The sequence below is a fragment of the Epinephelus lanceolatus genome, chromosome 15 (assembly GCF_041903045.1).
Source record: "Epinephelus lanceolatus isolate andai-2023 chromosome 15, ASM4190304v1, whole genome shotgun sequence".
Taxonomy (NCBI): Eukaryota; Metazoa; Chordata; class Actinopteri; order Perciformes; family Serranidae; genus Epinephelus; species Epinephelus lanceolatus.
Genome location: NC_135748.1, coordinates 19,896,314 through 19,922,966, shown reverse-complemented (window position 1 = coordinate 19,922,966; position 26,653 = coordinate 19,896,314). Strand labels below are relative to the sequence as shown.

General features: G+C 40.4%; 2 protein-coding genes across 2 annotated transcripts in view; both read left to right on the top strand.

The window, feature by feature from the left end:
* The window catches only part of LOC117267185 (latent-transforming growth factor beta-binding protein 2-like), a 101,747-nt gene extending 86,462 nt beyond the window's left edge, over nucleotides 1-15,285 (top strand). The window contains exons 32-41 of the mRNA XM_078175028.1: nucleotides 2,703-2,831; nucleotides 4,220-4,354; nucleotides 6,246-6,452; nucleotides 6,555-6,647; nucleotides 6,962-7,090; nucleotides 7,443-7,583; nucleotides 7,802-7,975; nucleotides 8,097-8,369; nucleotides 9,626-9,775; nucleotides 12,999-15,285. Coding sequence (XP_078031154.1) covers nucleotides 2,703-2,831; nucleotides 4,220-4,354; nucleotides 6,246-6,452; nucleotides 6,555-6,647; nucleotides 6,962-7,090; nucleotides 7,443-7,583; nucleotides 7,802-7,975; nucleotides 8,097-8,369; nucleotides 9,626-9,775; nucleotides 12,999-13,183 — 1,616 coding nt within the window. The 3' untranslated portion in view covers nucleotides 13,184-15,285. The remainder of the gene's footprint in view (nucleotides 1-2,702; nucleotides 2,832-4,219; nucleotides 4,355-6,245; nucleotides 6,453-6,554; nucleotides 6,648-6,961; nucleotides 7,091-7,442; nucleotides 7,584-7,801; nucleotides 7,976-8,096; nucleotides 8,370-9,625; nucleotides 9,776-12,998) is intronic.
* A 1,458-nt stretch (nucleotides 15,286-16,743) lies between these two features.
* On the top strand, nucleotides 16,744-26,310 carry pomt2 (protein-O-mannosyltransferase 2). The gene is made up of 21 exons (XM_033643477.2): nucleotides 16,744-17,540; nucleotides 18,229-18,313; nucleotides 18,399-18,503; nucleotides 18,649-18,757; nucleotides 19,091-19,199; nucleotides 19,687-19,846; nucleotides 19,945-20,051; nucleotides 20,158-20,240; nucleotides 21,896-22,005; nucleotides 22,093-22,159; nucleotides 22,268-22,328; nucleotides 22,457-22,535; nucleotides 22,908-23,059; nucleotides 23,146-23,237; nucleotides 23,326-23,402; nucleotides 23,487-23,558; nucleotides 23,644-23,703; nucleotides 23,798-23,903; nucleotides 24,004-24,144; nucleotides 25,132-25,243; nucleotides 25,543-26,310. The coding sequence occupies exons 1-21, from the start codon at nucleotides 17,239-17,241 to the stop codon at nucleotides 25,646-25,648; spliced, it is 2,295 nt and encodes a 764-aa protein (XP_033499368.2). The 5' UTR covers nucleotides 16,744-17,238; the 3' UTR covers nucleotides 25,649-26,310.
* The last annotated feature ends 343 nt before the right edge of the window (nucleotides 26,311-26,653 follow it).

The window sequence follows — 26,653 nt, the reverse complement described above, 5'->3', positions numbered from 1 at the left end:
ATCATGCTCATGATAAAACACAGTGGTGTGTCCTCTAATTTGATTAGTGCAGTTCATATCAACTGTCAACTGTAATGTTCCTGATTTAACGACTTTCAGAAAATATACAAGCACTGACTTAATTTCATCTCTGACTGAATAGTTTCTCCTTTGTTTTTTAATTTTTAACTGAAAAGAACAAGCTGTGTTTTCTAACATGGGTTGTGGAACTAATTTCTCACAAATTTATGGTCAGGAGATGCTATTACAGACCAAAGACTGAAACAGATGAATAGACCATTTTGTTAAGGCGAACAAGTAAACACTCACTAAAATGAACACTTTAGAATGACTGAAAAACATAACAAATGGTGGTTATGTGACCCTGAAACAGATTTAGGAGGTTAACGTTGATCAAAGGCAAACAAAACTGACCAGAGAACAAATTCACATGACTGAAGTGTGATCATTAAACTCTCTGATTGTTTTTTTTAAACGATTATAATCAGACTTGCCTTGCAGCAGTATCAGTCTTTGGCCTCTCTGTTACACTCGAGACGCCAAGAAATAAGAAATTGCTAACAAATGTTGCCTTTAAAAAGCGAGTCGTAGAGAATCAGCAGCGTTGTAACACGGTCCAGTGTTAACAGCCTCAACGTCCATGTCTTTCTCTCTCACGCTGACATATAGCATGTCGTGTCTCCACTGGTTTTATGATTTACTGCCATGCAAACAATGAACTACTGTAGGCTGCCATCTGCCAGATCTCCTACACTCTTAGAAGTAAAGTTACTAAGAAGAACTATATAGGGTTCTTCGACTTGTCCCAGTAGGAGAACCCTTTTTGGTTCCACCTGAGCTTCCACTTGAAACACTTGCAAAGAGTTTTACCTATAAACAAAGCCAAGCATATTCAGGATTCGTGGAATTTTGGTGCTATTTAGTAAACCAGCTTGCTTTTCCACCAGTTTTGCGCAGAACCATTGTAATCACGGTGCATTGTGCAACATCAATGAGGGATGTTGCACAATGCACCGCGTATTATATTAATTACCTTCAAACTTTTGTTCTAATGCTACAAATCTTTGTTTTTACCCAAAAAAACAAGCACTGGCCAACTATTAATGAGACTTCTGATGCTTGATGATTTCTCTCTTAAATATTCCATTGTTGCCTTCTCTATCTTCTCTTTCCAACCTGTCAGATATGACATGCCCACTGATGCTGTCATGGTTCTCACCTCAGGTCAAGGAAAACCTGCTATATTTTAGTTCCAGCTGAGAACCAACTTTTGAGGTTCTGAAATAATTTATTTTTGGCTTAAATGCTCTGAACGGTTCAAAATTAGGTGCAGGAAATGGAACAGAACTAGGTTTGGAAATTAGCACCAAGTGCTGGTAAAATATGCAAGTGGCTGCTAGATTTTCTTCACGAACCAGCCAAAAAGCAATGGTAATCTATTGAGTGGTTGGTAAATTTGGGAATCCACCAGCCACAGTGGCCAGGGGACAAAAAATGAATTTCCAACCCTGAATAGAACCAGTTTTGTTTTGGTGGAAACAGGGTATCGGGGCTTCTACTGGGGACCCTTTTATTTTCCAAGGGTTTCTTCAAGAACCCACCTAGGGCGGCTCTTATCATAGTAATGGACTCCATCATGCATAGATCTGTCTCTTGCTAATCATGGATTGAGTTAAACAGGTAAGTCTGAGGCCAGAGGAACAACACTCAGCAGCCTCGTATGTCATGGGGCTCTTGAAGGGCCGAGACTAATGTGGTCATGTACAACCCATGACACTCATAGGTCACAGTCAGGTTTTAGGGGGTGGAGATTTCATGAAACCACTGCTACTACAGTCCTTACTATACAATGCTGCAGTAGGGTTGGGAACCGAAACTTGCTTCCAAATTGAGACAAATACTAAATGCCCGTAAAAAGAAAGAGGGGACTCCTGATACATCTCCAAATAAAAATACAATTTGAAACATGAGTAAACATTTGAATATTTGAGAGTAAGGATGAGAACACCTGTACTTTCAACAAACCTGAAGGACTCTCTTTCAAAAAAGGGTTCTTCAGGTGCAAATGGATCTGGGTAGAACCTCAACCCCTCAGGAAGAATTCTTTTGTAACCACTGTTTGTAAGAGTGTATGTTAAAAATCCTGTAATGGTATCATTTTAGATCTACAGCTGATGTCAAACACATTAAGTAGGTTTAAGCATTTTGATTGATTAGGATGGGAAGCAACTGCTGATGCCAAACTTGAACACTCAGCCATTTTCTTTAACTGCTTGTAAACTGTCTAGTTAATGCAGAATGCTGGCTTCATGTTGTAAACTCCTCCATCTGTTACTCTTTGCCAACATCCCGGTGGCCTAAGTGTCGCTTCTCACTATTGACACAACTAAAGAACATTCACTTGCAGTCTTCCAGATCTAGATCCACTGCTTCACTGTGTTGATGCAGAAAGAATGTCTCCCTGAAATGATTTACAAACATCAAAGTTTGAAAACCCTTTACATGAATTGTTTAATCTGTCAGCTGTTTCTGGCATGTTATGATGGCAGTGATTTCTGTTGTTATTATAAGGTCACAACAATGGTAGTGATGTTTATTTTGGAAAAACGTGTTTACCGAGGCAGTTTGACAGTCTATTGCGCGGAGTGTTGTTATAAATATTAATGTTGTGTTCACCTCTCCTGTGCATTCTCGCCTTGCAGATATTGATGAGTGTGTCAATGACACCATCTGTGGGAACCACGGCTTCTGCGAGAACACAGACGGCTCCTTCCGCTGCCAGTGTGACCGAGGCTACGCCAACCCGCCGGGAGACATGAGCAAATGTGTCGGTCTGTAACTGCTCCTCAACAAGTATTAATCATACAGTACTGCTTGAAAGATTAGCGTGGTGATACGTTGTCTTCTGAACAATCCTATAAAAACACCAAAACCAACAATGAATCAATCATACTTACAAGTATTGTCTGTTTAGCCAAAACCTGATGTAACTCCTTACTTTGTGCCATAGCGCCACATTGTTGTACTCACTGGAGCACAAATGTGCATAAATCAGCATCTGAAAATAGCACCCAACGAATGCTGCACTTGACACCTGTTTGAGCAACTTTTGCTAAAAACTACAGTGCCCAGGTGTTTGAGAGTTTTCTGTTAAATTTAAATATACATTTAGATATTTGAGTACCCATTTTTAAAGATGTTGATCTTTAAGGAGACTGTTGCATTGTAAGTTTTGGACTTTTCTTGGGATTTATTGAAGATGCAAAAATAAGACCAGATTTATCTTTCGATTCTTGTGTGAGACCGCAAATACTGTTTGTTCTCTTTTATCAAACAACTTTAAGCATTTCGTATATAGAGACAGAGTGCAATTAAGTCCTGCCCACACCAGAGGGGAAAACTATTTTATGAAGGTGCCCCCCTGTCACTTCCATCTGTTATCAAACAATAGAAAAATGCCAGAAAAAAAGCAGCTGTGAAATGCAATGCATTATCAACAGGGTGAAGTCATAAGGTTTTATAAGCTGCTGAAACAAATAAAACTGAGCCTTTAAAACAAAAGTAGAAACAGGCAATAAGGCGTGAGGCATCAGTAGGAAGAATGGGAAAACTGTGGTATCCTTACACTCAGTATGCCTACTGGTGCATTAGCATTTTGCTAATTTGGCCAGGCAAACTGCTGAGGTTGAAGCTAACTAAGCAATGCTGGTTTTGATCTTCATTAGCTTAAACGATGATCTTACCTGGTGATTTGATCACATAGTTGAAATTATTCTGTTCATTCAGTGGGATAATTTCTCCAAGTTAAGCAAGGAAAGGATAGGTGACACTGAGACAGACCGACAGTACTGAGTTCGTCACTGTAACTTTCCTCTCTGGTAGACATAAGGTGCTAAAGTATGATGCATTGCGCTCTGTCTCTATAGAAGGATGAATGGATTTTGATGAACTGAAAAAAATGTGTCCTTTTCATCAGAGCACAAATTAAGAGTGTACAAAGAAATAAAGAATCAATCAAGAATCAGTAACTACAAAAAAAATCTATGTGGATATAATGCATCAGAATGATTTATGTGCTGTCTGATATGAACCACACTTCCGGTAACAAGATGATAAAGATTATTTTTTGTGACCTCACCACGACCTTGTCGAGCACATGCCTTTGCATACATGCCGGATCCTTTACTGACCTCACGCCCTTCTCTCCTGTCTTTCTCAGACGTGAACGAGTGCGAGATGAGCTTGGCGCTGTGCGGGGAGGCCCTGTGTGAGAACTTCGATGGCAGCTTCCTGTGCATCTGCCCCAGCGACAATGAGGAATTTGATCCCATCACCAGCCAGTGCCGCTCCCTGGGTAATGGAGCAGGACTAGCACTCACAGTGACCCACGGGACTTAATTCTCCATCCCATCATTGGGAGACGGAGTTTTCCCTGATTTAATGAGCCGTCTCTCATTATCCAAACAAGGGTGACGAGGTGGACATAACTTACTCCGCATCTCTTGACCTGGCTGTTTCCATTTGTTTTACAGGCTAGGGTTATGGCTGGGTGGGTTGCCTCCAAAAATTTGTATTAGCCTAATCCCTTGAAGGAATGATGAAGTAACTCCTCCAGTAGAGCCAAGTAAATACCCTAAGGGCCTAGTTACTGTAAACCCATTTCCTCACCAAGACAAACAGGGATAATGTGTAGCTGTTGGCAATTAGCGCTAAAGACACGTCGCTTTCTTCCGTGCTAAAATGATCCTGAGTGCAGAGGTTACAGATATGCAACGTTTTGGATTTTCAGAATGACAGATAAGGGCTTTTGAGTTATGGAAACACTGTCACATCTCCAGCTTGATAGGCGTATGTGTACACGAATTGGGCGTATTTACATTATTAAGCGGCGCGCCCTCAGCGGGGATGTTTTTTCTTCTGCCTGGGCACTAAACCCCAGCTATGCCTTTGTGTACCTTTTTGCCACATTCCGCTGTTTGCTTTTGACGTGTGTTAATCAATCATGTGAGAGTGAATGGTGTGTTGACTCACATGCCAGTGTTTCCATTTGGCTAAGCCTGCAGCTTAAGGGTGAGATGCCTGAGCCCATGCCTTTGGACAAATGAGCAGGCTCAGCAGTGGCAGGCGAGGGTAATGCAGTACCTGCTGGAGGCACACTCTGACGGATGGAGAGCGGAGGCCACTCGACACTGTTACTGTGTGATGATGTACTGCTGAAGTGTAGGATTTACTGTAACTTTGAGCCTGTTTACACCTGATATAATCATGCGTCTTTAGTGATCCTATCAGCTCTATGTGTGTCTGTTCACACCTGGCATTATGATGCGTCTCCACATGCGTCTTAAATGACCACTTGTGATCGGATCTCACTTCCCCGCTCCATATGCAAATAACACAATAATATCTATTTGCGAAGACCAAATGCGTTGTTTTTAACTGACGGAAGGTTTGTGGTGCTTTATGCACACCTACACTTATTTAATTCTAGGGCTGCACGCAACGTATTCATTGTACCGTAAAAGCGCCATTAGGAGACCACTGCAGGAGTGTGACCTCCGTGCTGGGAACAATGGTGAAAGTCCACTTGGCCTCACACACATAGTGACAGGGTTACCTGCTAGCATCACACAACTAACGTTACCTACCGATTATTAACACATTTAACGACATAGTCAAGCTGTTCTGGTGTCGATGTGAGTTTGTTGGAACCGTTAAACAGCTGCTGCTACTGTTGTTTTAGCTCATGCGAACAGGGAGGTACATTGAACTGAATGACTGTTCACTGGCAGTAGTGTGGCTCCAGAGACCGTCCTTTAGCTTTGTGTTACTGCAGCAACAGAAAGTTTTCTTATCCTATGGGGCATCAGATAATCAAGGACATCAGCTGAGTAGGCGGTCCTTCAATGTGGCAAAGGACACACTGCTGAAAGAATGTGGCCATATGCGTCCCAGACCACCTTCAAATGTGGTCTGAGCGATCAGATCTCAAGATCCATCGAGGACGCAATTGGTGCATTCAACCCTTTACTGTGCTTAGAGCTTGCAACTTGTGAACTTATCACCCAGTACACATGTTAATACCAGGTGTAAACAGGATCTTTATGTGCTAGGAGATTCCACTTCAATATGGAGATTTGAGTTTAAGCAGCTCTATGAGTTTGCCCTCCTCCACAGATTCTTTTATGTAGCTAACCACAACCTCTGACTGTCTGTCCTGAAGACATGTTTCCTCTGTTCATCTACAGCTGATATGGTCCCGACACCCGCTCCTCAAGTCCCTCCATCCACTCCCTCAAGTGATGAGAGGAAGGAGTGTTATTATAACCTGAACGATGCCAACTTTTGTGACAATGTCTTGTCTCGCAACACCACCAAGCAGGAGTGCTGCTGTACGGTGGGCGCCGGCTGGGGCGACAACTGCGAGATCCACGCCTGTCCTGTGCCAGGAAGAGGTACAACAACTTTTTGTCAGAATAAATTGGATCAAGATTATTCATTGCATGTTATGTTTTTCATCTTCTCTGCCACTAATGAATCCAATTTGTATTTTCCAGATGATTATAACCAACTGTGCCCTCATGGCAGTGGATTGTTACCCCTGACTGTTACCTCTTCACAAAATCTGGGAGAACAGCGCCCTTACATAGGTACTCTCTCGCATTAATACTTACTTCTTGTACTGATATTCCTGTGCTTTGTAGCCTCCCTTCATACAGAACTTTACACCGGTGCAGTGGACATAATCCCTCGCCACATTTATAAGACTGTCTCTACAGCTAGCCAAGGCTTAACAGGATACCTGCCTTCATACCTGACTAATTACTGTAACCATAGTGTGTCCTGACAGCTTCTTACTGGAGGAATAAATGACATTTAAAGCACGGCACCAATGTTTTGACTGTGTTTACTTTCCATCCCACTTACGTAACACCAAAGCGTGAATCTCTCTCACTCTCCTCAGATGCCAATGAGTGTGAGATGTTTGGATCAGACATTTGTAAGAATGGACAGTGTTCGAATCTCTTTTCTACGTATACCTGCTACTGTCGCTCCGGCTTCTACTATGACAACATCCGGCTTGAGTGCGTGGGTAAGAAAAGGCATCTATTTTTAGCATTTGAAAAACATCTACACAACAAGAACTGAACTGAGATGTCATTATATGAGTGTTTTATTTCATGAATCATTTTCAGGATGATTTGTGATCTGTCTCATGTTGACATTTTCTCCATTTTTATACTGAAAAACTGATTCAGTGGCATGCCATCAAAAACGTACTGTAAAGATCTTAAGAAGCTACAGATCTTCCTCTAGTTTGAATAATACCAATGTTTTGAAATGTAATAAATTTTTATTGATGATCAAATTACTGGTTGTTGCACCTCAATTATTTTAACCACATGTCATCATAATTTCTGTCTCTTTGTGAATGTGTTTTTCAGATTACGATGAGTGTGGATTTGGAACCGCCTGTGAGAATGGAGTGTGTGTGAACACAGCTGGGTCTTTCAACTGTTTCTGCAGTCCTCCATTAGTTCTGGACAGCACACGGCGGCGTTGCATTGGCCTCAACACCACAGAAGGTGTGACAGCATTTTCAGTCTAAACGTTAGGTCTCACAGTGGTAGAATTTTTACTGGTATTAACCAAGTTGTTCATAACAAAGAGCAGATTTGAAAAATATCCATTTAAGGCAGGATGTGTTCACTTTACTTTTCCTCTACCATAGAATGAGATATCGGTGATATAAATGGCTGCATCCTTGGTTTATGTTTTTCTCCCTCCTCGTTCTATGTCCCAGAACCTCTAGAACCTGAACACGATGTGCACATGGATATTTGCTGGCAGCGTCTGGAGGGGGACAACATGTGTTCAGATCCCCTCCAGGGACGCAGAACTACATACACCGAATGCTGCTGCCTGTACGGCATTGCCTGGAGTGGACAGTGTGCCTTCTGCCCTCGGAAAGATTCTGGTGAGCAGCAGGATATAAGAATGATGCAGAAAAAGAACAAGACAGTGATGACACTGCACAGTAATATCTGTCATTACATCAACATGTCACTGTTATTAATATGCAAAATATAACTCCTCAGATGACTATGCAGTGATGTGTAACCTGCCTCGGGGAGGAGGTACAGACAGTCTGCGAGAGCGGCCGGGATATGAGTACGGTCTTGAGGGGCCAGAGGATACTGTGGAATCTTTTGGTTCTCCGTACTGGGACAATTACGGCAGCCCTGCAGGACCCTATGACATTCCTGAAGGCGTTCCTCTCTTCAATGACTACAGCATTCAACAGCCACCTTCCCGGGTCCCCATTACACGACCACGGGAGCAGCAGCCACGACCAGTAGATTCCTATGCAGGTGAGCATTTGTGAATAATATACAGTACACTATAAGCTACAATGCAGTGGTAAATAAATTAAACTATGAGCTACAGTCACTGACAGTCACCAACATTTGTTTCCCAAAGATGGCTCATAGTCGACAAGCTGACCAAGTCAAACTCATTAATAGCAATAAGCATAATGGAAAATTCCAGCATTGAAAGTACAATCTTGCATTTAAATGTTTATTTAAGCAATACTATATAAATTTTTACATTTTATTTAAAGTGGAAATACTTGATAATTTTATAATAACAGTGTATTAAATGAGAAGTAAAAACAATGCGACAATGTGAGAGGGGTTTGAAGTGATTTATGGAAGATAAAAAAATTACTTAAATATCAATTAATACATTGCTAAAACATTTTTTAAAAAAAGTGAATAAATTAAATGGTAAATAAATGCTAAAAATAAATGAAGAAATAAATGAAGAAATGCATGAATAACGATGTAAATGCAGAGGCTGGGACCTCCTGCCTCATTAACATACAGACAGAGTGTTTATGTTTTTATATATATTTATTTATTTATTCATAAATTTGTGTATTTATTTTGACATTTATTTCAACATGTATTTAATCATGTATTTATACATTTATTTTTTACTGTATTCATTTAAGCATTTTAGTTATTCTTTTTATTTCTATTTTTATCTTTTTATGTATTTCTTTATACATTTATTTATTTATTTATGAAGTTACTTATTTATTCTTTTATGTATTTATACATTTATTTGTTTATTTCAGATTTATTTACTTATTCCAGTGTTTATTTATACATTTATTAAAAACCTAAGTCATTCTTTCATCCTCCATAGTGATGAACCTACAGAGACTTATCACCCAAATCTGCTTTACCAAGCTCTGTGGTGATTTACAGTTCATCGTTAAGCTGTCACTCTCACGGCTCTCAGTGTGTTTGTTCCGCAGCAGCAGGCAGGTGTTTTCAGTGAAATAGCTCTTAAATCCTACTTTCTACCAGCAGCAAACAGCAGACAGACAAAGTTAGCACCTAGCCGATGAACATAGTGGAGCATTAAGCAGCTAAAAAGCCAGATATTTCCGTCAGTTGTTGGTGGAGACCAAAACCAGAGATAAAAGAGAGTAAATATTAGACGTACAACCATAAGGATAACAGAAACACGACTCAAAGTGAATGATAATGTGGCTGCTGGATGTGTAAACAATATTTTTGTAACGTGTGTTTTCTTCCATATGTCTGTGTTCAATCAGAGCGCTACGATAGCTTTGAGGGTCTCCGAGCAGAAGAATGTGGAATCCTAAATGGGTGTGAAAACGGCCGCTGCGTCCGTGTGCGAGAAGGCTACACCTGCGACTGCTTCGACGGTTACGAACTTGACCTAAACAAGATGGCCTGTATAGGTGGGTTCTTTCCCCAGCATCTTTGGTATCTCTCTCAACAGACCACCCACATGTGCACTCTGTGTTCCAAGTTAAAATGTTCAGGGACTTCCTAGAATCAATAGGGAATCAATCATCTCGTTTAAACTTGCTTCAAAATGCGGTGTTGAATCTCCAAATCAAACCACAGTGAACCCTCCCTCCAGGTTTTAAGCCTTCTGGAGCCAGGTCTTGGATTAATTTCAGTGAGGTAACCCTTCATGCGGTATATCATCAAGCTCAAGGAGAAGCTTTGAATTTAACAACCTTGCATTAAGTTATGTTTTATGGGAAACTAATGAAAGCAGTGTACTTCACAAAACCATGGTGTGTTACCCTTTGCTCTGAAATTCCCTAGTCACACACACTGCCAAGAGCGAGGAGGCCTTGAATCTTAGCCACTCAGTGTATTACATGAGATATTATATCTTTTAAGTGTACTTTGTTTGTTTTGTAAGAAAGTGAGACCGTCTTGTTGTAATGAAATGCTATGATTACAATATTCAGTCTGCATACGAGCTTATCAGCTCCAAGGCCAGACGTTTTCCCAAGGAAAGTGATTGAATTCCAACCCTGTGGAAACACGTGGGAGGTGCGCAGCTCGTGCCATGCCTCCTTTTATAAATATCACCACTAGCATTTCCCCAGCAGAACATGACATAAACAGAAGGAGGGTCATTCGAGATGCTATGAAATGACAATCAGACCTCCCGTGCTGAAAACGGAGAAAGAAAAATCACTGGAAGGCCAGAGGGAAACATAATCCAAGCCATTGTTAATTTTGCCATCGTTCTGAGCAGCTCAGTGCTCAAGATGGCTGGGAACACGAGTTCAGACCCCGTCCAGCCGTCACGCAACATGACGGCATGTTTGGTTAAAGATATACAAGATGATATATTATGCAACATAGCATTGGTGTTAAATGAAAACCTTGTACTTCCAAATATGAACTTCTGTGGAACTAATTAAAACAGCCTTGTTTATTGCTCACAAGATTGCATAACATTTTCAGCAATCTCACCTCCAGGTCCATTTAGTGGCTGCTGAGCTTTTGATCACATAATCTTTACCAGCACGGAGTTTGCCCAGTTGTCATGTAATTGTTTGAGGATGCAACCAATGATTATTTTCATTGGCAATGAATGTGTTCATTACTTTCTTGATTAATCATTTGGTCAGATTACATGTCGTTCTGTCCAAAAAAAAAAGGTCCAAAACTCCAAAATATTTAATGTACTATAATGTTACATGCAGACAAGCAGCAAATCCTCATATTTGAGAAGCTGGAACCAAGATTTTGGAAATTTTCAACCAGCTTTGAATCATAACAATGTAGGTAGTTAATGTAAATGAACTGTGGGAAACTTCCCTCCATCTGACCACCACCCAGATCTCCCTGCTCATCTCTCAGCTCAAATCCGTTGGATGATATGTTTTTCATCATTTAGAGGATTTACTGGCTCTAGGGCTTTTGCTGATTGATTGTACTTCAAAATATTTGTATGTCTGCCATCATGGACACAAAGACCATAGGAGCGGATCAAGAGAGAGACCTGCCCCTCTCTCTTCTTCCTCTCTCAAACAACAACAATAAGCACTGCTGATAAAATTTAAACCAAGATTCTGTTACTATGTTTCCTATTTCTCACCTAAAATGTTTTCAGAAACATATTTTAGCTTAATGTTTTGTTACCAGCTTGCCATTTTGTTTTCTACGTCAGAACAGCTAAGATTGCACTGACTGAATCCAAATGTCCACCTTTTAGACTTGCAGACTAAGCCCTCGCAGACTTTAGTCGTACGTACTATGACGAGTTCACCGCCATCACGTAAAGTCTGCAAGGGCAGAGACCGCAAGCTGCCGATTGACAGACTATTTTACTCGTTGCCATGGAAAGGTTTTAGCAACGATTACAATCATTTTAACAGCTGTTATATTTCTGCTGCTCATCTATCCCTGCAGATAATAAGATAAATCCCAAAGATAGGGTTTGTGAGTAAACAAAATACATTTCTGTGTAACATGCAGACTTTAGACATCCACATACAGAGATGGTTGTACAAATGGACTGGGCTATGACTAAATAGTCATTAGTTACATCAGGAGATCTTCTTTAATTATTTTTCGGCCACTGTTCTAGCCTTCATATTTGGTATTACACTGTGCAACCAATAGTTGTATTTCTACATATTTATCTATCATGATGATGTTGAATATTATTTCTGGCCTACACGATTCAAGTGTTGTTTTATTAGGCTACAGTAACAAGCTTTGGAAAAAAAAAACCTACCACATGACGTCCGTATTGCAATGAACTGTGAGCAATTAAATCAGTGAAGTCTGCTGAAGTCTGTATCCCAAGTGGACTCTCTGAAAGTCTGCAGAAAGTCCACTTTAGGCCGCTTGTGGACCGGAGGAATTATGGATTTGGACGGCCTTTAGCACTCCCAGACTTACTGGGAACACGCGCACAAAGTCTGCGAGTCTGCAGGTGCGGTGAAGTCAAGACATATGGATTCAGCAATTATGTCACCCACGTGTGGGAGTGTTTATTAATCTGGTGTGGTGCAGTGCATCCTGGTAGTTGTAGGTTTTCTACCTCTTGAGCAAAAGCAAATGCCACAGTCGTTTTTCTCAGTTTTCTCTCAGCATGTAGCACCAATTTCAAAAGTATGTGTGTCTTCCTACCACATAGACAGCCCAGTTTTGTGAGAAGACCATCTCTCCAGCAGTGAAATACTTCTTTAAACGATTAATGGATTATCAGAGTAGGAGTAGAGTCATTTTCTTTCGATTAATCAACCAAGCATCGCAGCTCTGGCATTATAGATGTTCAGATTTCCTTTTTTTCTGACCACCTAAAGAACTTCTCTTTCATGTTTGTTTAACAGTTAAGCTTTAAAGTTTAGGATTTGTTTAACTCCGCTTTTGAGGTCGTGGGATATGATAGAAAGCTAACAAAGGAAAGGAAGGAAGGAAGGCGAAAGAAGGAAGAAAAACAAGAGGAAAGAAAGGAAAAACAGAGGAAGACAGAAGGAGACAGAGGCGTATAGGTGAAATCAAAAGTAGGAATTGTTTCAGCATTCCAGCATCCCTCTCCTCAAATACCCACAAGGCCGCTCAGCAGCAGATGTGGCGCAGGCAGCTGTTTCAGCTGTTAAATCTCCCCGCTGACTAACTCATCATGTCTCCTTTTGCTTCCAGACATAAATGAGTGTGAGGACATCAGCGACAAGGTGCCCTTGTGTCAGAACGGGCAGTGCACCAACACAGAGGGGTCGTACAAGTGCACCTGTTCACCAGGCTTCGTGGCCGCAGCAGAGCCCCACAAGTGCATCCCAGAGATCCCAGAGTCTGAGGAGTCTGGGCCTGCGGAGGGAGAAAACTGAGACAGACTGCTGGCTTTTCCTGCTCCCTCAAAGATCACCCTTACACCCCTCTGCCCTTTCCCCCAAGGGCCTGGCACTAAATCTCCAACAGCAACGCTGAGACGTCCAAACTTGTTTCCCTACGCACACACACAGACACAAACATACACACACACTCCCTTTCAACACAAAACACACTGATGTCCCCCTCATACACACTCAAGAGGACCAGGAATTGTGCAGTGAATGTATTACATGGGATTTAGTATTCACCAGATATCCATTTGCCTTAAAGGGATTTTGTGGACTGATCGTTTTTATTCAGTAACCCCAGGCAATTTGATATGCAGATATATTTTCCACATTATTTTCCTCTGTCACTTTCTTTTTTTTTCTTTTTCTTTTTTTTGTTGTGTTATTTATTTCATTTACATGACGGGCCTCTGCAAACTAAGAAAGCGACCTATTCTTAGAGGGTGTACTTGATTCCTCTTGTTTTATTTGTCTCGCCAATTGACCTCAGAGACAGTGTGGGGAGATAATAAATGTCTTTTGTAAGAGAAGGAATGTCATAAGAAATCAGCCACTCATAAATCAGCTCGTGCCTCACTGTCAAACCTCTCACCAATTTACTCACTCCGTCATTATAATTATAGCGTTGACCTTGGACTAAACGGACGCCAGGGTTGATAAACGTCAGAAATTCAAAGAGAGAACTTTTTCCCACAACTGCCTTTCTCTTCTGCGAGATTAACTACGAGCTGAAGTGGAAGAAACCAAGAGGAGTCGACACAGCCATTAAAACTTCAGCCTTTACGTGGACTTGGAAAGACTGTAGATGTATATGATGATCTATGTGATGTTTTGGTAAAAGTTGCGATCGGTATAACCTGCCTTCCTCCATTTTTTTCACAATATAAACAACAGAAATGAAGTAGGAAAACAGACTCAGTAGCTGATCCCATTTTTTTTCTCTTTAACAGTCTCAACTTGTTTTACACGTCTGTAAAAACCATATGCACCATTTTATTTGATTCTAGCCTAACTTCTGAAACCACAGGAAGGTAAGTTAGTTAAAATCATCCACAAATATCAGATCTTTAAATGAAAGATTAGTTTTACGTACCAGTGCCACACACAGGCAAAAGGATCCCACATGTCACAGTAGACCGTTCCCATGTGTGCATCTCTGAATGCATGTAAAGACACAGGCTTCGTTGGAGAGGTTTGGTATATTTTGTACAGATCTAGTACTATGTATTATTTTGTTACATATTCTCTTAATGCATTATAGCACAACCAATATTTTGTTTGACATAAAACATAAAATGTAAGAAAAATCTGGCATTATAGCTTTGTAGATTTATACATGTCTGTAAAAATGTTTTTTTTTTTTTTTTTTAAAGCATATCTTTTTATGTATGAGGAGAGTGGCTGACACTGTACCAGAGGAACTGTGTGTATACCCTGCCCTGTGGAGCAGACAATGAAATATATTTTTTGGAAGTGGCAGCACTGTTCTAATCACAGACATTTTGTCTCTTCGAGTTCATTACAAAGACAATGCTTCGGAAATGCAAGCGCCAACTTCGTGCGTCACAACTTAACGGCTAAATATTAGAAACATTGTGAACATTATTTCTTTTAGTCTCTGTTGGATCCTTACATCATGAATGTATCATAAACAGTATCAGCCTATGCATTCGGTTTCTAAACTCCCACTAATAGCTTTTTGCCTATTATATTCAGGTTTAAGATACAATGGCATTATTTGTCTAATGGATTGAACTTCTCTCAAGAAATCTCAGCAGTGCAGACACATAAAGGTCTAATTCTAACGTTGATGACTTACGCCCTTAACATGCATTCATAACCTATAAACTTACAGTAGCACAGATGTTTCCGCTTCACTTTACAGTGCTGTTCAAATCATCAGCTGAACCGGACCGGAAGTCTAGCATTTAGGTCAAAGTTGGAATATTTAAAGCCTTTCAATACCGCAAATAACTTGAGATAAATGTCTTGTTGTAAAGCTGTGGTCATTGGAAATATCATGCTCATTCATTTTGTTTACCTCTTGACTGTAATCACTATCAGTCATCAAAATAAAAACATGAAAATTATCTGTCTCTTTGAAATTTACTTGGCACCCATGACACAACTTGGATTGACCATTGTATGTTTATTCACATAGAAATCTGCTGCCATGGAAGTTTATTTGTATTAACACAAATTTGGTAGTTATAGTATGATAATAAAGACACTAGATGTTAGTCTTACACCCAGCAGTGTGGTTATTGAACAGCTTGGGACAGGTATGCACATGGATTGCTGTCTCATTATTATGTAAGTGTGATGTAAGTAGTCAGAGTGTGCTCTGCAGATGTATTCAGATCCTTCACTTACAGTAAAAGTGATATCCATAGGTGTAGACTTCAGGGGAGGATGCAGGGGACACATCCTGCTCAGTATTTTAGTTATTGACACCATAAACTGATGCAGAAAAGGCACAAATTATTCAAGTATTATTTTTGTATATTTGCATGTAAGCATCATTATGACATAAAGCATTACATTGCACAACATGGAAATACATAAAGGGTAACAAAAAATTTAATTCAAATGCCTTAGCAATTGCACTTAGTTTGTTTCCACTGGCATTTGGGTATCTGACAACGGACATGAACCACAGACTTTATATCTTCCCAAAGTCTGAACTTAAAATAAATTTAAAACTGGAGACCGGAAATGCTCCAGGGATGACGTTTTTCTGTAGGCCGACACGGAAGTTAGCATCGCACTGGTTCCCTTGTCAAAAACCCTATAGGATTTTTCAATTGGATTTTGGATTACTGCCTCAAATTAGCTGGCAGAAAAACATTTGTGATACTTACACATTTTGTTCAGCACATTTTTGTTTTTCAAAAATGAACAATTTTCATGATTATTGAAGCCTAAATACAACTTCCAGAAGTAAAAAGCTAACATTAGCGAGGGCGGTGTGATGACGTTCTGTAGTCTCATTTAGCCACTTGTTATCAACCGCCTTTTTGAAGAGATATAGAGGCATTAGTGTTCACAAGTGTTTATTTATTTTTTGATGTATTTTATGTCATACAACAAAATGTGAACATCTCTGAACCTTGTGTTAACCACAGACCTTATATCAGACATCTAACCAAAAGCCTATTCACAAAACCCATTAACTTAAAAATGAAGGAACTGTGAATTGTAAAATGCTAACTCATCCGAGTTTTATTCAAGAAAACTATAATAACTATAATTATTTTTTTCTTGGCTTTAGGACTCATTTTTGGGGCACTCTATTAATTTTAAAAATAAGAAATAAAAAAGAATTGGTGTTAAAATTATGTATTATACTATATCGCCATCTTGTGGCAAAATGGCGCTGTACAGCACTGCTTTCCCATCTCTTCCATAACCTTTTCCCATTGGTTAACCGGAGACGAGGAGCTATTCCAGAAGGATTCTGGGAAATTGTGTTTGGCTTCCAACACTGTGCCCACATAAATAATACAGTGGAATACACCTCCCAGAAGCCACCTCGCTTCATACGTGTTTCGTTGACTCCTGGAGCAGAAACCTCTCGTGCTCTGGCTGTGTTGCTAATGTAAATCTTTGAATAATTTAACGGTTATCTGAGGCGAAAGAGACCGTTAGCTATCTGTCAGCTAATACTGTGCGGTATGCCGCCGTTTAACGAGTGGACACTCGGTTAGCGAGCTAAAATAAGTATGTTATCGATAAAAACGTCTTAATAGCTCAGCGGCAATGTAAGTAATATTATGTGTGATAATTTAATGATAAGGAGAAGTGTGACAGTCACTGTCTATGTCGCCTGTTTTGTCATACAGTGTTGAGAACTGACGTCTGGTGCTACAGTATTAAATCTTGCTAATATCCATGCTAAGTGTAGTTAATTGTCCCTGACAGCACAGTCACACATTATCTCGTTATCACCCATTAACTAGCTATTTTAGCCACATTACCAAAATATTAGACTTACCTGGTTTGGAAGGGGGTCTGGCCAATTTATTACAGGTTTAATTTCCCTAATGGCAAAAGAGGAATGTATTGCACAATGGAACAAAACAGGGGACACTTCAACACTACGAAACAGGAGACTCTTTCCCACCTCAGAAAAGACCCTATCAGTTACATTATCGAAGGACAAACACAGTCAGACTGCTGGACACTTGTCAGAGGATGACACCCAGTCTTCAAACGGGACATCTGCTCAGCTTCCGACCAGAGAAGATGTCAGGAGGGACCCTCCAAGCAGGGTGCTGCTGATGTTGGTGGTTGGGCTGTCTTTCTCTACACGTCTCTACAAGATAACAGAGCCCCCTCATGTGTGGTGAGTTAAAGTCCTCTGCATGCATGTATGGAGATGTGCATCTTCTTGTGCATTTGTTTACATCAACTTTTTTCCTTAATTGACCCCTTTTCCATCAAGAAGTAAACTGACAAAGTGACATATATTATGGATATTTCATATTATATTCAATGCAAAACAATATCAGCACAAAACAATTGATAAACTGGGCAATAAACCCAAATAGTAAGTGTAATAACTGCAAGAAGTTTGTGTAAAATTAGTGATTTGGATGAATTTTGAGCTACTTTTTTTGTGTGTATTGCATCAAATCTTTTGTGTTGATGTTTTTAAACAAGGATTCATCCTTAATAGACCTTTTTCTTTGTTCTATTAGCTCTTTGGTTGTTAAGGCAGTCAAAAAATGAGCCACTCTGTCTGTAGTTAAAAATCCTTTATTAATACATGGATACCCTGATGAAGACTCTGGTTGAAATGCGTTAGATTATCCTTGTGTTAATAAAGGATTTGTAACTACAGTCAATTTAGTTGTCTACACAGAAATGAATGAAATGCTGGGATATAGGCCTACTATATGTTATTTTGTTTTTAAGCTTTCTTATACTGTTTGAAATTAAGAGGGCCTCGCAACCCCTCGTGACGCTTTTGCAACCCCTACCCTTGTATGGGGAATCGCTGGTTTACGTGATGTCTCATTTTGGTGTTCCAGCTGGGATGAGACACACTTTGGAAAGATGGGGAGCTACTACATCAACAGGACCTTCTTTTTTGATGTCCATCCTCCTCTTGGAAAAGTAAGATCCCAGATCATCCTTTCTGTGTGCTCTCTTCAGGGAAGCATCTCTAGCATGAATATTGTTCCCTCTTAATTTGTTGCAGATGCTGATAGGTCTCGCTGGTTACATGACTGGTTATGATGGCACCTTTCCTTTCATAAAGCCAGGAGATAAATATGAGCACCACATCTACTGGGGAATGAGAGGGGTATGCTGTTTTACACAGAAGGAAACCTGCTCTCGTCTAACTGATTAACTGTGCAATTTGAATAAATACATGTGGTTCTGTTACAACTTTAAAAGGACAAAACATCAAGGCTGCTGACGTGTCTGTTCTGCCTCTTTCCCTACAGTTTTGTGCCATGTTGGGCTCCTGTCTCCCAGTCTTTGCCTACCTCATAGTGCTGGAGTTGTCTCAGTCTCACACTGCTGCTCTCATCACTGCCACTCTGCTCATATTTGGTGAGTGATTATCTTGTTTAAAAGGGTCGCACAACTCAAAAACACATTGAAGTTGCAATGCACTAAGTACTCTACCTTGCAATATCCTTATTTTTCTTGGAAAAAAATAAAGAAACACCATACAGTTTTGGATCGAACCTGCACATACATATTTCGGGAGTAGAGAAACGGCCATGTCCAAAGCACATCAGTCTTTGTTTTCATTTCATTTTACGCCTCTTTTGCTGATCTGCTAACAGCAATTTAGATACATATGAAGAGAATCTTTTTAAATGTTGAATCCTATAGTAAAAATGAAAAATTAATTTGTGCTCAATGTCCTTCTCCTGACAGACACTGGCTGTATCACCATTTCCCAGTACATCCTGTTAGACCCTATTCTCATGTTCTTCATCATGGCAGCAGTGCTGAGCATGGTCAATTTCAACCAGCAGAGATGCAGGTAAGACACCACTACAACTTATATTTTGGTTTCTCTGATCTTGTCCTGTACAATGTAGTGGTGAAATTATTAGTTTATATATCAGTTAGTTGGTCAACAGTGTGTTAGTGGATGTCTACTTTGATCATTTCGATCATTAATCACCAATTAACCCACTAATAATTTAGGTATTAATGCCACACATTCACTGGTTGCAGCTTCTTATATGTGTTGACCTGCTTATTTTGTATTTCAAACCTATTTAAAGTGAATACTGCTGATTTTTGGCAGAAATAAATAGACGAATTTGGAGTCTGGTGTCTTGCGATGGTCGAATACTCTTATTTCGGAGATTTTGTTGCCCAAGTGATTAGTAGAAAAACAAATAAGATGAGATAATTCTTTATTATGCTGTGTTCACATAGATCAGGAAGACAGTAGACAGCAAAGCGGATAATATTTTAGTGGATGAGAGCAGGTTAGTTGCTGTTGTTGCTGTTGTTTTCAGGCCTTTTACTGCCTCCTGGTGGCTGTGGCTGGTACTGACGGGTGTAAACCTTGCCGGGGCATTGGGGGTGAAGTTTGTGGGTCTGTTTGTCATCCTGCTGGTGGGACTGAACACAGTCTGGGACCTCTGGAGACTTTTGGGAGACCTGAGCCTCTCACTGGTAAACAGCATAATGTTTTGAATGGTAACTGATAGTGTTGATGAGTTACATTAGAGGTTTGTCTGTTAGGCTCTTGTCACCTTATTTTCTGGCTCCAGGTGGACATCACAAAGCACTTCCTGGCTCGGGTTGTTGGACTCATCCTGCTTCCGGTCTTCCTCTATGTTACAATCTTTGCAATCCACTTTGTTGTGTTGAACAAAAGGTGCGTCTCTTTGTTATATTATGGATACAGTGTGATTATTACTGCTCATCTCACTCTCAGTATTGCGTAAAGACGTCTACACATCACAACTGTTTTCTCTCACCAGTGGACCGGGAGATGGTTTCTTCAGTTCAGCCTTTCAGTCTCGTCTAATCGGGAACAATCTCCACAATGCGTCCATGCCTGAGTGTGAGTCCCAAACACATTTGTGAATAAAACCACATGACGCTGCAGCTGTGTTTACTAAAACACTAATAAGACAATGGAGGAGGAGGGTAAAAGAGATGTAGGCATTCACTTAGTGTTGATGACAGCCAGATGGGCTGAAGTGTTTGCTTACATTTTACCAACATATCAGGGTTTTTCTATGAAGGCTTATTGTTCTTTTATATGATTTGTTCCATAATCCATTTCACATTTAACGGTAAAAGTACTTTACATAAAAACAAAATAAAATTGCAATTAAACAGAAACATCTCTGCAGACATACACATAAAATCACATATATACACATAAACACTGTACAAATACACTGAGTCCATTTAAGAGAATTCTTGAGTGACAAGGACGGTCTTTAGTTTTAAGACACAGTTTTGGAGCCAGTCTAAGGTCAGCAGGCAAACTGTTTCATAAGGTGCATAAATACTGAATGCCATCTCACCAGACTTTGAAAGTGCTCTCGGCACATGGAGGAGGTTTCCACCTTGTGACCAGAGAGATCTGCTGTGGAGCTATAAACTCACTGCATGTTTAAAGCAGCAAGGAGCAACAACACTAGCTAATGTGAGGTCTTCCAAAAACAACAATCAATAAATTGCAACTTATCCAGAACTCGGCCGCTGGAGTTCTAAACAAGACAAAAAGATCAAAAAGTGAAACTCCAGTCCTCTGAAACCTTCACTGATTATCTGTTCTTTGTAGAATACTGTTCAAAATCCTCCTTTTGGTCTACAAAGCACTAGCTGATCTGGCTCCACAGTAAGTAGGGGCCAAGTCAGCCTTTGTCTACTGTTTTTCGGCCAATTGAGGATATTGGATCGCATCTGAGACGGCAAAGCCCATGGGTAAATCACTCTTATTGGCAGGGAAAAGTGAGGAAAGCGAACAAATGACTAGAGAAGAAGATGTACTTTATTAATACCCAAGGAGAATTCAATTTTTTTTCACTCTGTTGTTGTTATATATTCACAGTCTCGAAATACACACATGCACAAACAGGGCCTATACATGCATTAAATGGAGAGATATCAGAGCGAGGGGGCTGCCAACGGACAAGGGCCTCGAGCAGTTGGGGGGTACAGTACCTTGCTCAAGGGCACATCAGCAGTGCCCAGGAGGCAAACTGGAACCTGTCCAGGTACTAGTTCACACTCCATATTTGGTCCAGACAGGGCTTGAACTGGCCTCCCTCCAGTTCCCAACCCAATTCCCTAAGGACTGAGCTACTGCCGCCCCGTTAAGGTGCAACTTTTTGGCAGAGAGAGAAGCGAAGTTAGACTACTTAACGGTCTAGGTCTAGTATGTTGAATTTGGTGGAATCCATTATCGGCTACTGTAGAACAACGTGGCAGACTACATGAGTGAGGACCCGCTCTGTCTGTAGATATAAACGACTCATTCTAAGGTAACAAAAAAAGAACAATTCTTATTTTCAGGTGGTTGTAAATTAATGAAAACATACTTAATAATATCGTATATAATTTCTGCCAATAGATCCTCCTACACCCTACAAACTGGACCTTTAAATTACATTTAAGTTTTATTTATTTATTTATTGTTTAACGTAATTGCTTCTTGTGTCGTATAATGATGTGAGGCAATATCTTGTTCTTCTCCCAATGCAGACCTGGCATATGGCTCCACCATCACAGTAAAGAACCTCCGTATAGCTGGAGGCTATTTGCACTCTCACTGGCACTTATACCCAGAAGGAGTGGGAGCAAAGCAGCAGCAGGTCAGGCTACAGTGTGAGACATATACATAAGGTGTTATCTGTAATAATTTATTCTAAATAAAAGTTGCCTCTGCTGTTTCCTTACAGGTGACAGCCTATCTCCATAAGGACTACAACAACGTGTGGCTTGTTCGCAGACAGGATGAGAATGGATGTGAGCAGATGGGGTTGATATTCTGTTCAAAGATACCAATAGTGTTCATTTAATTCATAAGGAAATAATGTTCAAGCTTCTTATTGTTTAAGTCTATTGCCTCTTCAGCTCAATCTGGGACACCTGATCTGGTTCGTCATGGTGATATAATTCGACTGGAGCACAAAGAGTAAGTGTCATGACTCCACAGAGCAGTGAAATGAAAAACATATTATTTAATATCCGCTGGTTTAAATCAGATCGCCGATTTAAATGATTCAGTGTTTGTGATGATGTAATATTTCCTGGTCCTTTCAGGACAACCCGTAACCTTCACGCTCACCTCCATGAGGCCCCTCTGACCAAGAAACACTTCCAGGTTACAGGCTATGGCATCGTGAGTAGATCCCAAACATGAAGCTGCGCTATAAAAAGATTACTTTTTTCACCCTACTGCTCTGTACAGTTGACCAATGACGTGTTAGATGACTTCTGGGTGAAGTTTGTTTTCTGTTGAAGTTACTTTTAACTGCGTTTTTAAGCTGCCAAACTATCAGTTGCCTTATTCAGTATTACTAAGATATTAGGTTACGTTTAGACTGCAGGGAAATCAGATTTGCCGTGAAGTCACACTTCAGAACTCCTCCTCTATACTAAATATATCCTCTATACTGTCCTAAAGATGTGATTTGCCTGCAGCCTGATCGTAGCCTATGTATTTGTATGTCCCCAATTTTAAAACACATCCCCGCCTTTGTCCTGTTCTTAGAATGGCACAGGTGACACCAACGACCTGTGGCAGGTGGAGGTGTGTGGAGGCCGGAAGGGCGACCTGGTGAAGGTGCTGCGCAGCAAAGTCCGCTTTCTGCACCGAGCTACTGGCTGTGTGCTTTACTCCTCTGGCAAGACTCTCCCAAAGTGGTAAAACTAGTCTCTGCTCTGACTTAACATATTTAGGATTCACTGTGTGTATGGAAAGTCAAAGTACATGCTTTGTTTCTGTTCAGGGGCTGGGAACAGGTGGAGGTGACCTGTAGTCCTTACTTGAAGGAGACTCCAAGCTCTCAGTGGAACATTGAGGATCACATCAACCCCAAATGTAAGATACATACATTCCTATGTTTTTGTCCACACTTCATGATGTCAAACACTAACCAACATGTTCCTCTTCTCTTGTGTTCTGGCAGTGCCCAACATTAGCCTGTCTGTGCTGAAGCCCCATTTTCTGGAGATCCTGCTGGAGTCCCACATTGTCATGATAAGAGTAAGGAACAGTGAGAAATCCATCTGTGATTAAAATATGTGTTTTATAACAAATCATTTATTGACATAAAATATGTCTCTTTAGGGTAACAGTGGTCTGAAACCCAAAGATAATGAGATGAACTCCAAACCCTGGCACTGGCCCATCAACTACCAGGTACAATGATCCACAGTATAAAGTTTATTTTTTTAAATTCAAAGTAAATGCATAACTACAATTGATTATTGTCATTGCTTTAAAGGGTTTGAGGTTTTCTGGAGTGAATGACACAGAGTATCGTGTTTACCTGCTGGGGAACCCTGTAAGTCCGTCTAAAGCGTCCTTCATGTTTCCTGTTGTCGCTCCTGTCTGACCAATGCACATTAATACCTTCATGATTACACACTCTTTTCCAGGTTATCTGGTGGATGAACCTGGCCAGTTTGGGAGTGTATCCTATCATGGTGGCCGTGGCAGCTATAGCCCTCCAAAGAGGTTTCTCACTGAGCCAGAAAAGAATAGGTATGATTAACAGTGGTACTGACTGATGATGGTTGCAACAGCAGTAAAACATTATTTACACATCAAATAAACGGTCCATACTCCACTTGTTTTTTTCCAGAGCATTCCCGTGTGCTCATGAGAGAGGGAGGACTGCTACTCCTTGGCTGGCTGCTGCACTATGCACCTTTCTATACAATGGGTCGTGTCCTCTACTACCACCACTACTTCCCTGCAATGCTCTTCAGTAGCATGCTAACAGGTACCAAGTCCTCATTGCATTTAGCTACTTCAGTTATATTCACAAGAGGTTTTCAGGGAGGAGGGAGGGAGGCAGAGATACTACATGAGGTAAAAGCACTTGCCGCAATTTGTTTTGAAAATCATACTTTTTGTTGGAGTCAAAACTAAGTCAAATATAAACACAGAGATATGATACACACATTTTAGATTCTGGCTAGTCCTACCCTGCTGTGCTGTGATTGGCTACTATTAGCCCTAGCCATGACTTGTTTGCTGCAATCCTACCTGCCTGCAACCTTGACACATCGACGTGACAAGTACTAGCCAATCTAAAAAGTGGAGGTATCCATAAAATGCCTTTCACTGGTAACACAATTCCTGTTTAGATTCCCCATAGCATTATGGGAAGTGTAGTTTCATAGAGTTAGTAGTATAGTTTGAGGCAGCTGTGGCTCACGAGGGACAGTGGGTCGTCCACTTATTAGAAGGTCAGTGGTTCAATCCCCAGCTCCTGTAGTCCACATGTCGAAGTATTCTTGGGTGAGATACTGAACCCCAAATGTGTGAGCATGTGTGGATGTTTAATGAGTAGCAGGTGGCACTTTGTATGGTAGCCTTAGCAGCCAGTGTGTGAATGTGTGTGTGTGAATGGGTGAATATGGCAAGTAGTGTAAAAGCGCTTTGAGTGGTTGAAAGACACTGTACAAGTGCAAGTCTATTTACCAAATCTTAGCACATGACTATCCCCAAATCAAAGTAAGATGACATATGATAATAGGTCCTACTACATATCACTCCTAAGGAGTAACAAAATCCACGAATATGAACTTTTACACGTTGCGCAAATGCTTTGGGAGTATCAGAGTATACGCATTGCTGGCAGGCGCAGTTGTCTGTGTTGTCGCATGGAGGCTCACGGTGTCACATTCTGAAAAACCCTGGTGCAGGCATAACAGTCATGTTGGTCACAGGGTTCTGGTTAAAGCCTTCTGTTTGTTTTTCACAGGAATTACATTTGACATCCTGCTGAAAAGCACTGAGCTGCTACTCCGCCCTCCTTATTGTGATTGGCTGCAGAGACTGGGGCAGATGGTGCTTCTGTTGAGTGTTCTTTACAGGTGAGATGATTAGCAGTGTAACTACTGTGAAGGAAATTTTATTGTGGGTCATTCTTACACTGTCAGAAACAGTACATCATCAGTTGTTTTTTTTTTTTTTAGAAGAAATAGATGAGAGGAGCCGTTTGTATTTGCCTGTTGAAGTTGAAGCTTCAGCCAGCAGGTGTTTAGCTTAGCTTAGCACAAAGACTAGAAGCAGGTGGAAACAGCTAGCCTTGTTATAGATGACCTCATAAAACATTTTAAAAGTGTGTCTTTTATTTTGTATAAATCACTGTAATCCATTTTTTGTCTGTAAGTTTCTACCTGTTCCACCCACTCTCCTACGGCATGACGGGTCCTCTGGCACACGAGCCGGGCAGCTCCATGGCTGGTCTGAAGTGGATGGACTCCTGGGAGTTCTAGTCAGCTTTGCACGAAGAAGACACTAATAGTTTTGATGTATAACTGTTCTAAATACGAGGGACTTAAACCAATCATGTGTCTCACAGACTTGTGTTTTTTTTTTTGTTTACACAGAAGGATAATTTTCCTAAGATACTGACTGAACACACGACTATAGAATCTCTACCCGTCAATGTATTTATGTGTCTCAACATTTCCAAGTATTATAGTCTGTAATGTGTAAAGACAGCTGTATGAGGCAGACCTGAATCAGTGCAATACTGAAGCCAGAGCGTTGTGAAGTATTTTAAAATAAAGGTTGACACACTAATCATCACCAAGCTGCCTTAACTCACAACACATCCCACATCCTGGACTTACATATGAACATGTGTATACTGTACGTCACAATAATAAGCTCAAGTGCCTGAAAGGAGCTTGTGAAAGTTAAAATGCTGCATCCTGGTGTCGGTCAGTTTTAAAGAAAACACTTTGTTACATAGTTACAGGCTATCAGAGAATGTATTTTCATTTGCAATGTCTTGATCTTAGTGCCCAGTATTTTTGTATTGTATTAGCCATCGGTGCTGTCCAGTACTGTAAACGACTACTACTGACTCTCTGTGTCATACGTACATTTCAGTATGATCAATAAACAGTGATATTTTTGTAGTCTGTGCTTACTGATGTTCATATCGTGGTTCTGTTGACCAAATGTTCACCTCAGACCAAACTTAAACCTTAAACCTTTTTATATTTTATGTACACTTGCATTAGGTATGTATTTTTATTTAGTTTTTTAAACAGGAGAGCCTCATTGAGATTAAATATCTCTTTATTTAAAAGTATTCTTCACACTAGTTATTTTGAATAAAACCACCAAGAAGATGGTGAGGTTGAGGAGATTAATACCTTGAAACTTAACTCTGTGACAATTTATAAACTTCCATTGGAAATCTGGAGTTTATTTCTTTAAGTCTGACTTAAGCTGGAAGAGTATAGAGGCAAAAAAAAGACACTGTCACT

Bases quoted from the DNA above. Each gene is read 5' to 3' on its own strand.
- pomt2 (XM_033643477.2), top strand. From the start codon at position 17,239: ATGGCAAAAGAGGAATGTATTGCACAATGGAACAAAACAGGGGACACT. The intron at 19,200-19,686 runs GTAAGACACCAC...TGTTGTTTTCAG, and splicing joins TTCAACCAGCAGAGATGCAG to GCCTTTTACTGCCTCCTGGT. The intron at 22,160-22,267 runs GTGAGCAGATGG...TTGCCTCTTCAG, and splicing joins CAGACAGGATGAGAATGGAT to CTCAATCTGGGACACCTGAT.